Source organism: Equus przewalskii, chromosome 5 (assembly GCF_037783145.1).
Source record: "Equus przewalskii isolate Varuska chromosome 5, EquPr2, whole genome shotgun sequence".
NCBI classification, from domain to species: domain Eukaryota; kingdom Metazoa; phylum Chordata; class Mammalia; order Perissodactyla; family Equidae; genus Equus; species Equus przewalskii.
In genome coordinates, this window is record NC_091835.1 from 20,311,189 (window position 1) to 20,328,042 (window position 16,854).

The window sequence follows — 16,854 nt, forward strand, 5'->3', positions numbered from 1 at the left end:
GGAAGCATCTGTGTGTTAGCAGCCAGGCAACTCCCTGGAGGGAACTGAGAGGAGGAGTGAGCCACGGGCAGGTGACAGCAGCAAGGAAGCAGCTGCAATGGCACATATGATCGGGAATGCTCCTGTTTTCAGATGACTGAGACCTGAGGATGCTGGTGTCTGAAGGAAAGACCCAGAAGATGGGGAGCGGTTACATACGGGGAGAGAGGAGCAAGCAGAGCTCACAAGGAGGGGAGAGGATGAGACCCGGGCACGCGCCGAGGCTGCCTCCTGATGAGTTCGGGTACCACATTTCCTTCACAGGTTCCACAGAAAGCCCTCTTAGCAGGTATCCTAAAGAACATGGACACTGCAGGGGACAGAGGAGAATTCCACAGCACTATTTCTTCACAAAGCACACTTTTGTATAAGGAGAGTACTAAGCCCTAATCAAGAGCTTCCAGCAAGAGCAGAGCGCAGCAGAGGTTCCCAGCGGAATCTGTCACACGAGTGAGAAGCCTGGTATTACCTTTTCCTTTTGCCCAGAGCCAGCTGTTTCTGTTTTTCTTTTCCAATGTCATCCGTGACTGTACTGAAATCATCATCATCTTCAGCCAGGAGATTCTACATTTCAAAATAATCAATGAGCAATGTTTTCAGACATTTTTTTAGCCTACACTTCAAAGAGCTGTGTAAAAATTACCTAAATTGACAAGAGGAGACATGCAAATGTACATCATCTAGATTAGTAACATAATAATGGACACACCACACTCTAGCGCTTGGTGAAGACCAAGGAAGCGAGTGACGGGAAGAGCCTGAGGCGGGATCACTCTGCAGCCCTCTGGCCTTCGCCCTCACCCGCGTGCCGCCCGAGCGAGCCGGGCAGAGGGCTCTGGAGGGAGACACGGCCAGCTGAGCGATCACACAGCTCTCACCGCGGGCTAGAGACATGGCTGTCTGTTCTCCAAAGTCTGTCCAACTGTTCTCACCCACACAGCTCTACAGCTACCCCGAGAGCTTCTGAAAGGCCCGGGGCTTCCAGCTCCTGGGCAGGCCCCCGAAGCTGTACCGGAGTGCTTCACAAATACAGGATGCTCCATACATCCTCCTGAGGGACCAAGGCTGCCTCCTTCCCACTACGTACAGTCGGTTCCACGTGCCAATATTATTTACCGCAAACACTGGCTTCTCCTTCAGCGGCCCACAGGCATGTCTCAGCGAGCGTTAACTAAGCCAGCGCTGACCCTGCGAAAACATCCTAGGGAGGAGCTGTATGCCAGAGAGAGTTCTGAGGCTTGCCAGGCCTGGGTTATGGACTCCCCAGGCCACTGGCCACGTCCCCAAGTGCAGATTTGGGAGCACTGCAGCGAGTCCCGTGTGCTGTGACTAGAGCTCTCGGCGACCAGGAGCGAACGGACAGCCGCAGGCGGGTTTTGCTCCTTCTCCAGTCTCAGGAGAGAAAACTGCTGTAACAAGCGTTATAATCTCCATTCCAATAAATGGTGCATGATAAACACTTGATAATGTTTATTCCAGTAAGTTGTGCTTGATATGCTATTTAAAAATTGTGAAACATTACAAAATAAGAGTAGATATGGAGCTGACGGACAGACAGCACGTTCTCAGGGTGCACAGGCGAGGGCACAGGCGGTGCGGCACGGCAGTCAAGCGCACGCCTGGACACAGATCCACGGGCACACCAGTCCCATAACCTCCCCGCACCTCATCCTCCTCATCTTAACATGGCACCTGCTTCCTACGGTTGTCATGAGGAGAAACAGAGTTAAAGGGACACGTGGATGGTGCTGGCAGATAATAAAATGCCCAGTGAAAGTTAGCTATCAATAATATTAACCTTTTACCATCTTTACTTCATTTTTATCTTTCAAGGAAAAAACCTAAGAATCTGTCCATGTCCCTCCCCCACTAGAGGAGGGCGCTACGTCGAGTCTGATGCTGTTGCTCCCGCCTGTCTCCCTCGATCACTACAAGGGAACGTGACCCTCAGCATCTTCATGGTTGTACACTTTCCACAAATGACCATCCTGTGACTTCGTTTTCTTTTGCAACAGTGAACACGCAGAGGCACGTCCGCACTGACCTGTGTGGCTGCGGCTCCTTTGTTTGAACTGCTGCGTTCTATGCCATTCTATCGATACTTCTGTTTCCATTTGATCTGTCCCCTTTCTAAGGGTCATTTGAGTTCTTTCCAGTTTACACGATCACCAACAGTGCTTCAGTGAACGTCTCTGTACGTCTCCCCACATGTGTGAGGCGTCCAGGGTGTGCACCCAGGAGTGGAATGACTTGCTTGGATCTATTACATAGGCATCTTTTACTTTACTAAAAACTGCAACTGCTCTTCAGTGTGGCTGTGCCAATTTGCACTCCCACTGCTAGGGGTGTGGGTTCCGAGGGTCTGGGTTGAAATGGTCGTTCGCCGCTTCATCTCCCAGGTCCTGGTCACCGGGCACTCGCTGCCTTCCCATCTGCTTACTGGCCATTTAGTCTCTCTTCTGAGAACTGCCCGTCACTCTGCCGATTTCTCCCTTATCGGGTGATCTTTCTGCAGCTGGGTTGCGGGAGTATTTGACATATTCTGGATAACAATCCTTGCTAGTTATATTGTTGTATATATCTTTCCTTGTTTGTGGCTTGTCTTTTCACTTTTTATGGTTTCTTTGATGAACAAAATTTTTTACTTTTAACGTAGTCAAATTTCTCCATCCTTTATGGTTTGTGTTTTTTGTTGCTTATTTTAAGAAATCCTCCACCTTTTCTTCTAACGGTTGAAAATCACTGCTTTTCACGTTTCAGTCTTCCTGTTGATTGCTGTATATGGCATGAGCAGAGGTGGATACAGATTTTATAGGGCCTAAAGCTTACATAAATTTGGGGACTCTCTGTGAAAATGAAATCGGAGTTATGACTACAATTTTTCCTATATGGATAACCACTTCTCCCAGCACCATTTATTGAATAATCCATGTTCAATGTTGCCTCGAATACCTGTCAAGTGTCCTTCTATATGTGATTCTGTTTTGGGGCTCTCTATTCCAATCCTATTTGTCAACCCTGTCCCAAAGTGACACAGCTGTATAATCAGTCTTATCACTTGGTAAGGCAAGTACCCTGACCTTGTTCTTGAAAAATACCTTAGCTCTCTGGCCCTTTGCTCTCCCATGTGACTCTTCCGTCTTTAATCTCATCTATGTGGTTACCCACTGGAATGACACTGAACTTAGAGCCGTGGGAGGCACTGCTGTCTTCACGATGGGGCTCCCCTTCCAACAGCAGGACATGGCTCTGCCTCCAGACGAAGCTTTAATACAGCTCAAGATTCACCGCTCCAGAAAGGTCTCATCAGTCTTTTTGTTGGACGTATCCCTAGGGACCTTGTAGACTGATCTTATCATCTTCTGAACTCTCTTAACTTATCGGCTGATCTGTAGTCTCCTGAATCTCCTTTATAGAAAAACTGCATGGAAGAACAGTTTTATTTTTTCTTTTTAGAATTTCTTTACCTCGCTTTCAATTTTTATTTACCTTTCTTTGGGAGGAGGAGCGGTATATTACCTTGGCCACACTGATTAGTATAATGCTGAATAGAAGTAGTGATTAAGAGAATGCTTATTCCCTCATATAAAATTACTGATATTAAGTTACTGATTTAATAATTAATACATTAATAATCTTTAATTCTTATATTAAGGATTAAAATTATTAATCTTTAATACAAAAGTGTTGCTACATGACAACAAAGGTTTGTCCAAGGAGCGCGAGGATGGCCCAGTGTCAGGAATCTATGTACCTACCAGATTAAAGAAGAAAAACCATATGGCTAATTCAACAGACACAGAAAAAGCACAGAATAAAATTTAACATTAAACATCCAGTGCATATTTAACTTTAATATTAAACATCCATGATTTTAAAATCATGATTTTAAAAAAAGAACCTGGAGCAAACTGGGGGTACAAGGAGACTTCCCGACCTGACAGGCCCTCCTGGAACTCGCAGACCCACACCTGCTGATAACACCACAGAGCATTTTCCTGCAAGTCAGACCCTAAGCAGGGTTTGGGTACTGACGTTCTACTGGCCTCCTACAACGAGTTGTTTGGCTTTCCTTCTTTTTCTTTTTCCATTCTCTAAAAAAATTTCTATAAAATAGGATTATCTGTCCCTTTAAGATTTGATAAAACTTCTCTATAAAATCATTTGATCCTGGTGTTTTGTCAAAGTGGTATATTTGTTATTAAATAACTTACCTTAACACCAATAGTATCGCCATCTTTCAAGTGATAAGGCGCCCCCTGCAAATTATCTTGCTTTTTCTTCTTTTTCCTCTTAGTAATTTGCTGGTTCTATAAAAAAAAATCAAGCATCTTAAAGAAAGAAAACTCAACCTCAAATTCTTACTAAATTCCCTATCTGTGAAAAATTATAATTAATCTATTCACTATGCCAGTAAGGCCCAATCTGAGAAAGCCCCACAACTTTACCCAGCTAGATATTGGAAGCCATTCAAACTTTTCAGGAAAGTATTTGGCAATTTCAATTTTTTCCACAGGAAGAGAATAGAAATCAGCAACTCGCTGCCTCAGGGAGCCAGCAGTCCAGCCTCGGGCAGCATCCCACACCATGTTCATGGGCAGGGCGTATGCCCTCTCGCCAGGGAGGCGCATCTGCGTCCTCAGCAGCACGTCCTGGGGGCTGCATCAGAAAGCAATCAAAGGTCAGATTTAAAACAAACAAGATGGAACTTTGCAGTAACTGTGGGGGCCAAGATGGGCAAAACTTTGCCTCCGACTCCTCTGGTTTTTATGAGGAGATCTCCCCTAAACTCTGAATACTAGTGGGAAATCCTCTTTTCTACTTCGATTTCCTGCAATCCTGACCCAGACGAGAGGCGAAACTCTCATTCTAGCCCACAGCAGAATCCCCTGGGGAGGCAGCTGAAGGTGGTGGAGGAACCTTCCTGGCGGGCACGGAGGGAAGTCAGGAGGCAGAGCTACAGGGCTGGGCCGGATGACACTATGGGGGTGAAGGGGAGGGGTCAACCGGCCTAAGGTCCCAGCCATGGCGACTCCCTGGGAAAGGCTGGCATCAGCGCCAGAGCTGTGAAGCTACCGTAGGTGCTGAAACTCTGAGCTGGTGTGGGCAGCCAGGGGTGAGAGGTGGGAAGAGAGGCGCTGGAGGCGCCGAGATGACAGCTGCAGCTGCGAGAGTAAAAGAGGCCCTGGCTGGAGAAGAGCGTGGACAGCAGGTCCTTGGAGGAAGAGAAGAGAACCTCTCAGAGAGGTCGGGATTGTGACAGGACAGGAAGTAAAACTACAGATGAGAACTGGGAGGCAGAGAGGAGAGAAATGGCATTTTAGGAGGTGAGACAACAAGGGATTTTAAATGCTTATTTCTGTGATATCTGGTGTTTTTACCAAAGAGAAAGAGTGACCCAAGGGGAGAAAAAGAACAAGCGGAGGAAAGAGGGAGAGCGCAGGCCTCGTGCACCGGGAGCTGAGAGGGGAGAGGAGGAGGCTGTGCGCCAGAAGGGCCTGGAGAGACTGCCCCTCCCTCGGGGGAAGGCCTCGTGGGGTAGCGGAGTGGAAGGCCCGGAGCTGAGGCAGTGAGGCCAGAGCACAGGCAGGGTGGTGAGCGCAGGCAGTGCAGCTGCGAGGAGGTGACAGGGGCTGGGGCGGGGAGGACGAGGAGGGACCAGAGGCCCCACTGAGGAGAGCAAGAGAGCTCTGGAGGCCGGTCAAGGACAGAAGAGCCAACAGGGAAGGGGTCTAAGTAAGCGCACAGCACGGCCTTCAAAGGACACCGCTTACAACACACGTGACAAAGGGTCAGTATCGTTGTTATTGAAAGAGCTCATACAGATTAGACTCTTTTCTAAGACCCCATTACAAAAACAGGCAAAATATTTGAAATAATTCACACACTCACAAAATACAAATGGCTCATAAGCCTTTGAAAAAATGCCCAATCTTACTAGCAACCAAAGCCTTGAAGCAAATGAGACAAGGTGACCATTTCTCATTTCTCAACTTAGCAACAGCCAAACAAGGAAAATACGCAATGCGTGTGTGGGGGTGAGGGGAAGTAAATACTCACAAACACTGTCTGTGGGAATACAAATTGGTATTAACTTACCCGGAAAGGAATTCCACATTATTTTAAGAGGTTTAAAATGTCCATACCACCTGATCCAAAAATTCCCCTCCAGGAAACTACTCCTGGTAATACACTCTGCATGAAGAATGCATTTTTCTAAGAGCGATGAGGCTAAATGAAGGCTCGAGAGGGCGGAAGGAGTGCTGTTGGAGTTACTGTCCAAGAGGCTGACAACAAGAGTGATGTTCACGTCATATTACACAGAAAGAATCATAATATTTGGTGACACAAAACAGTTGTCTTTTTTTTTGAGGAAGATTAGCCCTGAGCTAACTGCCGCTAATCCTCCTCTTTTTGCTAAGGAAGACTGGTCCTGAGCTAACATTTGTGCCCATCTTCTTCTACTTTATATGTGGGACACCATCCACAGCATGGCTTTTGCCAAGTGGTGCCATGTCCGTACCCGGGATCCCAACCTGTGAACCCCGGGCTGCCAAAGTAGAACGTGCGCACTTAACCACTGCACCACCGGGCTGGCCCCCAAAAAACTCTTATAAAAGATTTTCCTATAATGAAAAAAAGAACAGGAAGGTTTGACTGTAGACGACTCTGAGGTACTTCTTTATTCAATACCCAATTGTTGACTAGAACACACGCCTGTGCTAGGTACCGGGGATATGGCGGTGACCAAAGAACACAGCACTTGCTCTCACAAAGCTTATACTCAGGGAGTGGGAGACACGCAGTAATGGACAATTCCACAAAGATGTACTGGGGGTGTCAGGATGAAAAAATCAGGACTTTAAGGGGGCAGAATGACAGGTGCTATTACACATCAGTTTGACAACAGACTATCCCAACGCATCGATAAGAGCTAGGGATGAGCATCTTGCTTACACTTCAAGATCAATGTGCATTTGAGACTTACTGGAAAAGTCTCACTGTTTTCGTGGAAAAATGACTTCCAAGTTCTAGATACCAGACACAGAAATACATTTCTTGAAAACAATCTGTTTTAAGTTGCCAGACCACTCAGAAAAGCAGTGAAAACATAATTTACTATTAAGTTTTTACATTTTTAAAGACATGAACTCTCCACCGTGGTAGGACACATGTCTAACCTGTATGCGTGGGGGAGGTCTTACCCCAAGTTTTCTTCTTTCTGAAGGGGCTCTAAGCAGATCTCAGTTCTCCTGCCCAGTTTATATTCCCTGATAAGAAATGAAAGAAAATAATATTGAGTTAACATATCATTTAATTTTGTACAAATATTTTTTGCCAATTTTAAGCTTTTTTCTTAAGCAAAAGATTATACTGTATAAGAACATTCAAAATTTAAGAGACTACTATGAATAAATATACCCCAACAAAGTGGACAACCTAGGAGAAATGGATAAAAATTCCTAGAAACACACAACCTACCAAGACTGAATCAGTAAGAACTAGAAAATGCGAATAGACCAATCACTAGTAATGTGACTGACTCAGTGATCAAAAACCTCCCAACAAAGAAAAGTCCAGGACCAGATGGTTTCACTGGGGAATTCTACCAAACATTTAAAGAATTAATACCAACCCTTCTCAAACTCTTCCAAAAAATAGGAAGGAACACTTTCAAACTTATTTTATGAGGTCAGCATTACCCTGATACCAAAACCAGACAAGGACACTACAAGAAAAGAAAGTTACAGGCCAATATTCCTGATAAACATAGATGCAAAAATCCTCAACAAAATATTAGCAAACTGAGTTCAACAGTACATTAACAAGGTCATGCACCATGATCAAGGGGGATTCATTCCAGAGATACAAGGATCGGTCAATAGCTGCAGACCAATCAATGTGATATACCACATTAACAAAATAAGGGATAAAAATCATGATCATCTCAATAGATGCAAAAAAAGCATTTGACAAAATTCAGCATCCTTTCATGATAAAAACTCTCAATGAACTGGATATAGAGGAAACAACTCAACAAAATAAAGGCCACATATGACACGCCCACAGCTAACATCATATGAATGGTGGAAATCTGAAAGCTTCTCCTCTAAAACTAGGAATAAGACAAGGATGCCCACTGTTGCCACTCTTACTCAACATAGTATTGGAAGTCTTAGCCAGAGCAACTGAACAAGAAATAAAGGCATCTAAGTTAGAAAGGAGGAAAACTGTCTCTATTTGCAGCTGACAGGATATTATATATCGAAAACCCTAAAGACGCCATCAAAAAGCTGTTAAACTAATTCAGTAAAGTTGCAAGAGAAAAAATCAATACACAAAAATCAGCTGTGCTTCATACACTAACAAGGAACTGTCAGGAAGAGAAATTAAGAAAACAGTCCCATTGACAAAAGCATCAGGAAGAATGAAAATAGTCAGGAATACATTAGCCGAGGAGGTGAAGGACCTGTACACTGACGACTCTGAGACTACCACGAAGGAACCGAGACGACGCAAACAGATGGAAAGATACTCCATGTGCTTGGAGTGGAAGAACCAACATCACTAAAACGTCCACACCACCCGAAGTGATCTAGACAAGCAATGCAATTCCCATCAAAATTTCAATAGCATTTTTCCACAGAAACAGAAAAACCAATCCTAAAATTTGTATGGAACCACAAAAGACCCTGAATAGCCAAAGTAATCTTGAGAAAGAAGAACAAGCTGGAGACATCACGCTTCCTGATTTCAAACTATATTATAAAGCTTTAGTAATAAAAACAGTATGCTACTAGCATAAGAACAGACACATACATCAATGGGTAGAATAGAGAGCCCAGAAATAAACTCATGCATATATGGTTAATTCATTTACAACAAAGGAGCCAAGAATATACAATAGGGAAAAGACAGCTCTTCAATACACGGTGCTGGGCAAACTGGACAGCCACATGCAGAAGAATGAAACTGGACCCTTATCTTACACCATACCCCAAATCAACTCAAAATGGATGGAAGACTTGAACGTGGGACCCAAACCATAACACTCCTACAAGAATACACAGTGGGTGGCTCCTTGACATTGGTCTTGACAATGAGTTTTTGGATTTGACACCAAAAAAAGTTTTAACAAAAGCAAAAATAAACAAACAGAACTACATCAAACTAAAAAGCTTTTGCACAGCAAAGAAACCATCAACAAAATGAAAAGGCAATCTATAGAATGGAAGAAAATATTTGCAAATCATACATCCGATAAGGGATTAATCCAAAATATATAAAGAACTCATACAAATCAATAGCAAAAAAACCAACTAATCTGACTAAAAAATGGGCACAGGAACAGAATAGACAAACAAATGGCCAAGAGGTACATGAAAAGGTGCTCACCATCACAATTCTTTAGGGAAAGACAAATGAAAACCACAACGAGATATTCCCTCACACCTGTTAGAATGGCTATCACCAAAAAGATAAGAGATAACAAGTGTTGGTGAGGATGCAGAGAGAAGGGCACCCTTGTGCACTGTTGGTGGGAATGTAAATTGGTGCAGCCACCTCTGGAAAACAGTATGGAGGTTCCTCAAAAAATTAAGAATAGAACTACCATATGATCCAGGAATCTCACTTCTCGGTATATATCCAGAGGAAATGAAGACAGGACATTGAAGAGATATCTGCATTCTCACGTTCAGAGCAGCATTATTCACAATAGCCAATACACAAAAACAATCCTTGTGTCCTTCAACGGATGAAGGGATAATGATGTAGGATATATACACAATGGAATATTATTCAGCCATGAGAAAGCACAAACTAGAGTTTGCGACAGCACAGATGGACTTTGACTTATTTCACTTAGCACAATGCCCTCAGACAGAGAAAGACAAACACTGTACGATATCACTTATATGTGGACTCTAAGAAAGCCAGACTCAGAGAAGCCAAGACTAGAATGACGGTTGCCAGGGCTGGGGGTGGAGGAAAGGGGAGACGGTCGTCAAAGAGTACAAACTTCCAGCTATAAGATGAGTAAGTTCTGGGGATCTAACGTACAGCACAGTGATTACAATTAATAATACAATATTACAGAGTTCAAAGTTGCTAAGAGAGAAGATCTGACGTGTTCTCAGCACAAAGGAAGTGGTAATGATGTGACATGACGCAGGTGTCAGCTAGTGCTACGGCGGTCATTATTTTGCAATATGGAAGCATATCAACATGTTGCACACCTTAAACTTACACAGCGTTATATGTCAGTTATATCTCAATAAAGCTGGAGGAAAAAACAACACTCAAAATTTCGCTCATAGTATCTGGAGCACAGTAAAAACAAGAAGCTACATTCATACTTAATATGGAAAAGTGAAGTTGTCCCAGAGTTTAATTTATGATAAAAAGTGTCATCCAACTGACAAATGCAGAACTACCAGGAACAGGCTTTCTTTATCATCTGACTTGTCGCTCAGCCCACCCCCACTCAGCACCCCAGCGGTGCAGGAAGGGAAGACGGGGTGTTCACGGAGAAACCTACTTGAGCTGCTGCTGGTCAGCTCGTAAGAGCCTGCTGGGGCGCTTACTTTCCACCGTCCAGGCTCTGAGGAAGGCTGGGGATGGGATGACAAACTCCGAGAAGGAGGGCAAGGTCATGGCCTAGAAAGGAAACAGACATTTCTCCAATGGTTTGAAAAAGTACTCTTAAAAATACACTGCTTTAGGAAAAAATGAAGCAGTACACAATGACATCTGAGGGCAACAGTATCTCGAGTAATGGTAAAATCTATTCAAGAAAATCAAAGGAATAGCTCTTAAATGAAATTAATCCTGAGTCATTTTTGTATTCCTGTCTACTGAAATCAGCCTGAGGGACAAATGAATTTTCCATTTCTAAGTCTCAGCCAAAACCCCTTTTTTAATCACTACATTTTAGGAAATGAAACTTTAAAATTAACTTCTGAGTATAACTCACAAGAACGGAGGGTGCTCTAATAAAAGCAAGGGACTCATCTCTAACTGCCACCACTGCTAATGAAACTCCTCAATACTGCACGCTCTGTCAAGGACAGGACTTTTGATTTTGAAATACTTCAAAATCTGCAGATCCAACCGCAGGGCCTAAACTGCTGTGCTAATTCTGTAGGGGTAGATAACCATTTATATATTTAGGTTGTAGTATATAAAATGGCCAATATTCATCCATTTATTACCTAAAGCAGCAGTTGTGTATATTTTAATCCAACACAAGAAAGAAAAAAGTGTCTCGCCTTTTGTTCTCACAAAAATAAGATCATTTGCTATTTTTTGAGGCAGATTACTTCATACATTGAGGACACACAGGAAAAGTCAGATATTACTGACTGATATTTGTATTAAATGCCCCCCCACTTTTTCCTTTAAGAGGAAGAAGGGACGTTCATTTCAGTCCAACAACAGTGACATGCTTCTTAAGCACTGCGTGATGTATTCAATCCAGCCTTTCCATTTGGACAAAACACTCTTTCTCTATGAATGTTAATGTATAAGAACACAATTCAATATCTAGTTTGACATCCTGACATAAAGCTGATATTCTGACCTCCTGGGAAACTGTTAACATGTCTTTTAACTAACAACATTTAACACATGGATCACAATGATACAAAAACGATGTAAATAAACGGGTAAAGTGAATGCTTTACAAATGTTTCAATAAATCATGTTTCCCTAAAAAATCAAAATGAATGTAAGCCGCAAGTCACTGAGGATATATTCAAATGAAAGCACAGCATGCCTGTCAGAGTAGGGACAAATGAAAGCCACAAGGGCAATTGGCAGAAACAAATACCAGGGAGCGTCTGAGCCATATGCATGTCGCCTGCTGGGTACTTACCGCTGAACATGGCATATAACAAATGCCCTATCAGAACAGACTGTAATTGAGGGAAAAGGAAATAGAAGAACATATTAATATCTCACTGGAAGAAGCCAGATCACCACTAAGGCATGCTGCAGGAGGAAGTCTGACCTGAGACTTCAGCTCCATCAAGGTGGCATCTTCTGAGATGTCAATGTCTCCCAAGTAGTGGAGGGAGACTTCTGCATGTACGTCACCAGGAGCACCTGTGAAGGACAGAGCCAGATGTCTGACAGGGGCTTTCAATGTATCTACTTCATATTTCTGAAATACGTGCCATGTTTGGATATCCTAAATAGTTTCAGTACAATTCTGTCCAAGAAACTCGTAATCTGAATTCCTCGAATTAGCTCCCTCCCGACTTCAGAAGGGAGGAAGCTCCGCCTGGTAAATCAGCAGGCAGGGAGCATGCTGTTGGCACAAACCATGGTTTTCTCACTATAATTGGTTTGAGGAATTTTACACCTGTGCTGTGCACATAGAACGCTCTTTTCCATACGCTCTCCTTCCTCAAAGAGGACTTTGCTGGTGGGATACTCTGTCCTTATTCTTTATATTACCTTTCTGTTTCTTTTTCTCATAACACTTATCCCAACTTGTTACTCTTTTGTGTGTGTGCGTATATGCTTTGTTTTTTTTCTTGGTGAGGAAGATGGTCCTTGAGCTAACACCCATTGCCAATCATCATCTTTTTGCCTGAGGAAGATTGTCCCTAAGCCGACATCTGTGCCAATCTTCCTCTACTTTGTATGTGGGATACTGCCACAGCATGGCTTGATGAGCTGTGTATAGGTTTGTGGTCAGGATCCGAACCTGTGAACCCTGGGCTGCCAAAATGGAGTATGTGAACTTAAGCCCTACACCACTGGGCCAGCCCCATATGTGTATTTTTTTTCCCTAATCTGTCTCCCCCAAAGAACATGATTTTCAAGAGAGGGCAGGCCATCTAGCTTGTTCATCTCTCCAGGGCCTGGTATAGTGGGTGCCACACAGAAAATGTTTATGGACTGAAGGAATCCTTGACAGTAAGAAGGCCTTTCTATATTTGCTTAAAAAGGAGAAAAACAGAATGCTCTCTCACCTAAAACTCTGGATTATAAAACATGGTAACTAAATTCAAAATTCAGAATAATTTCACTCATTTTTGCTCTAATTAAATGTCTTCGTTTATTGCTGGGCATATTGCTAATACATAATAGGAAATTAGATTATAAGCAAATTAAGTGAAAAGGCTCTCTTCAGGAGAGGTTCTTCCTGTGTCTTAAGGACACTCCAAGCTATTAGACACTTTCAGGAAACTCTCAGGAACGAAAAATGTTTCTCATACGTTGTGATAACAGAAGGATTACCAAAAAATGAACCTGTTTTTTTACATTCATGGAGAAACACACTCATTAAACATGCTTTTGAAGTTTGTATCCAACTCTACATGTAATTATTCTATCAAAGCAGTTTTAGAATTAGTTAAATCTAATATAATACAACTGAAAAATAACAATGCCAATTTCATAGCTAATTCAACACAGAATATTTTATTGCTCTCCACATATAACCCTAACTTCAAAGAGTAAGGAGGTGAGAATTTGACTTGTTTATATTAATTTCAGTACTGAGGTTTGAAAGATAAAAAGAAATGTAAATATATGATATAATACTTCCAGAAACTAAAAAAAAAGCTAAAGAATTAAGTAAAGCATGATAAAAAGAAAAAAAATTGGTCCTACTAAAAATATATTCTCTTTATAGTTACAAAGGAGATTAATTTGCGTTTCTTTAAATAACGAAGTGGAAATCCACTTTTTACAGTGGCAATTCAAAGTCACTGCTAGTGACTTCTTGCTCATCACAATGTGTGTGCTGCATTTCGTCTGTGGAGAAGCAACTCAGACTAAAACAATATGTTTACACTCTGCGTCTCTTCTCAGAAGTCGCTGAGATGCGGGGGACGCCCTTGAAGCGGTTCCTGGGGATGTGGTGGCAGCGGCAGAGAGAACGGGAGCTGTGCAGGGTATGGACTCTAGCCCCGCCTCTCTGCCCTGGGGGCTGCAGTGAAGTCACTGTCAATGATTTAAGCCGTGGTATGGTAGTTTATTGTAATCAGCGGGGCTGCTATTCTGTTGTCATGTGGCTTTTCAGAGACGATATATAAAAATTCCTTTAAAAAATTTAATATATTAATATAATATAGATAAATATAGTCACAGTACTTTATAGAGGTTACAAAGCACTGGTTAAAAATACATGGTGAGGGGCCGGCCCCGTGGCCAAGTGGTTAAGTTCGCACACTCTGCTTCGGCGGTCCAGGGTTTTGCCAGTTTGGATCCTGGGGACAGACATGGCACCGCTCATCAGGCCATGCTGAGGCGGCATCCCACATGCCACAACTAGAAGGACCCACAACTAAAAATACACAACTGTGTACTGGGGTGCTTTGGGGAGAAAAAGGAAAAATACACTCTTTAAAAAAAAAAAATAGATGGTGTTATTATGATGGAATGACTTATGGAATAAATAGGTTTTGATTTTCAAACTTACGTCTTTTAAAATATATATTTCAGTTGCCTTCAGAGCAGAAGCATTTTACTTTTCTTTATGACCCGTTGGCTACTGCAATTCCGTTCTGTTCTCACCTTGGGCGGAAATAGCTCTCCAGATCCCACCTTGAGAAGGGGTACAGTTCCTCCGGTCCTGATGACTCTTCCAGTGACCCGAGGGATGCTGAGGCTGGTACCACCAGATGGGCACCGTCAGGAAACCCTGAAGAATGGAGCATGTCTAACTGCTGTGATACACACAGATTAAGTGAACTTCCACTTCCACTTCCATAGAGAGAAACATCTTGACAACAGGAAATGTTTCTGAATTTATTATTTTTCCTTTTAGATGTACTAATTGCCATATATTACACTTGTTTATTGTTTTTACAATCAAAAGTTTAAAATCATAAAAATCAGTCTTTGGGATGACTGGGACTAAATGTTCTTTGTTTAGAAGTATCTTAGTAGCTCCAATAAATGAAAAATACGAACAAAGTAACAAAATATCTGACAGAACAAGCTATACAAATCTTTCCAGGTTCTGTAAGAGCACCACCTGCACGTGCCACTTACAAGCAGTTTCCATTGATCAAATTCCTGAAAGAACTTTACAGAGAAGCAACAACCTGCTGAGCTCAGCTGGATTCCTGTAGACAAACTACATGAATAAGCCTCTTTCCTTAAACAGATCTGTGTAATTTCAGTTTTACTAACTTAACAGGTTCTTCCCCACCCCTTTTTTTCAGTTAGTAAAGAAGCTGTAAAAGATTTATTAAAGGATGAAAGATGTTGTTGTCACAGTGCTCAGTTTCCAACAGTAGAAGATGAGAAGGTAAAAAAAAAAAAAGAAAAATATTTAAAATATATAATTCAAGAAATGAGTATTAAAATGAGATTTCTCCTTTTTATCCAATTGGTGAAGATCAACAAATACTCAACCTCTATTTAATTGAATAAATAAATATAAATCAGAACAATAAAATTCTACTTTTTCACCTATCAGTCTGTCAAAAACTAGAAAGTCTAATAATATTCTATATTGGTAAAAATACAAGTAAACTTGAACTCTCATAAATTGGTGGCAGGAGTATAAACTGCTGCAAAGTGTTTGGAGAGTAATTTGGCACTCTCAAAATTTAACATGCCCAAGCCCTCTGACCCAGCCACTCCACGGTTGGGAATTCACCTTCTGATACCCTAGCCCAAACATGCAAAGCCATAGATGCAAGGACAGTTACTGCGAGTTGTTTATGGCTAATACGTAGCAAAACCCTGAACCAATCTAAAGGTCTCTCTGTAGAAGACTGGTTACATTATGGTCTGCCATAACTTTTGACAAAGCAATTTCAGCTCTAGGAATTTATCCTGTAGATATATACATGCAAAACAGCACATACATGATATTTTTTGCAGTGTTATTTTCTATCAACAAAAGACTGGAAACAACCTAAGTCTTCTCTGGAAAGGGACTGGTTAAATAAATTATGGTACCTCCATACAATGGAATATTACATAGCCATCAAAGAGAATGAGATACCTTTATGCGTGCTGATACAGTATATATATGGAGATAAAATATTAATGAAAAAACTTAGCTACAGAATAGGGTGTCTAGCACATAATCTTTTGTATAAATAAAAAGAAAAAATATGTGTATATATATATATGCATATGTATATATATGTGAAACATATGTAGACACACATCCATGTGAGAGCGTGTGTGTCTACATTAAAAAGCACAGAACTCTGGAAGGAAAGAGAGGAAGCTGGCTGCCTGTGGAGGGAGGACACCGAGTGGCTCGGAGACGGGAGGGACACTACTTCCTGGCCCAGCTTTGTATACACTTTGAATTTTGTATCACGAGTACCACCAATTCAAAAATTAACTTTAAAGAGCATGGTAGAAAACACAATAGAATTCTATGAAGTCATGGAAAAGAATAAGGTAGGTCTGTTTGTGTTTACATGAGGAGATCCTCAAGAGATATTAAGTGAATAAAAACAAACAAAAAAACAACAAGAGGTGTAAAACAATGTATAGAATATGATCCCCTTTATGCAAACTTTAAAAAGGATATGCACATATTTACAGTCAACATATAAATAGGCATAATTTTTTTCTTGGAAGGGTATATAAGGAAAAACAAGTTAGTTGTGATTCTTTCTTGGGAGAAAGCTATGGGAGAAATTTTTGTTGTTCATTCATAGCCTTCTGCTGTTTCAATTTTCCATTCATCAGCAAATGGTTATCTGAGTGCTGGAATTTTGGGTCATTTTTTGGTTTTCATCTTTACACCTATCTACATTAAAAAAACCCTATCATAATGGTTTTAAAAAGTGATAATAAGCAGTGTTTATGAAAGCAGTGAAATGAGCC

At 41.7% G+C, this 16,854-nt stretch overlaps 1 protein-coding gene across 49 annotated transcripts in view; it reads right to left on the bottom strand.

The window, feature by feature from the left end:
* USP40 (ubiquitin specific peptidase 40) overlaps positions 1–16,854 on the bottom strand; it is a 77,197-nt gene that overhangs the window by 3,211 nt on the left and 57,132 nt on the right. For 33 of the 49 annotated variants that reach the window (XM_070618608.1, XM_070618590.1, XM_070618594.1 and 30 more), the window contains 7 exons: positions 14,569–14,695; positions 12,050–12,144; positions 10,580–10,698; positions 7,245–7,310; positions 4,488–4,698; positions 4,254–4,349; positions 509–603 (listed from right to left, as the gene is read on the bottom strand). In XM_070618608.1, the coding sequence (XP_070474709.1) occupies positions 509–603; positions 4,254–4,349; positions 4,488–4,698; positions 7,245–7,310; positions 10,580–10,698; positions 12,050–12,144; positions 14,569–14,695 (809 nt within the window). Of the gene's footprint in view, positions 1–508; positions 604–1,494; positions 3,461–4,253; positions 4,350–4,487; positions 4,699–7,220; positions 7,311–10,579; positions 10,699–11,914; positions 11,955–12,000; positions 12,145–14,568; positions 14,696–16,854 lie in introns of those variants that run through there. The other 16 variants (XR_011539834.1, XM_070618622.1, XM_070618623.1 and 13 more) reach the window with 10 other exon arrangements.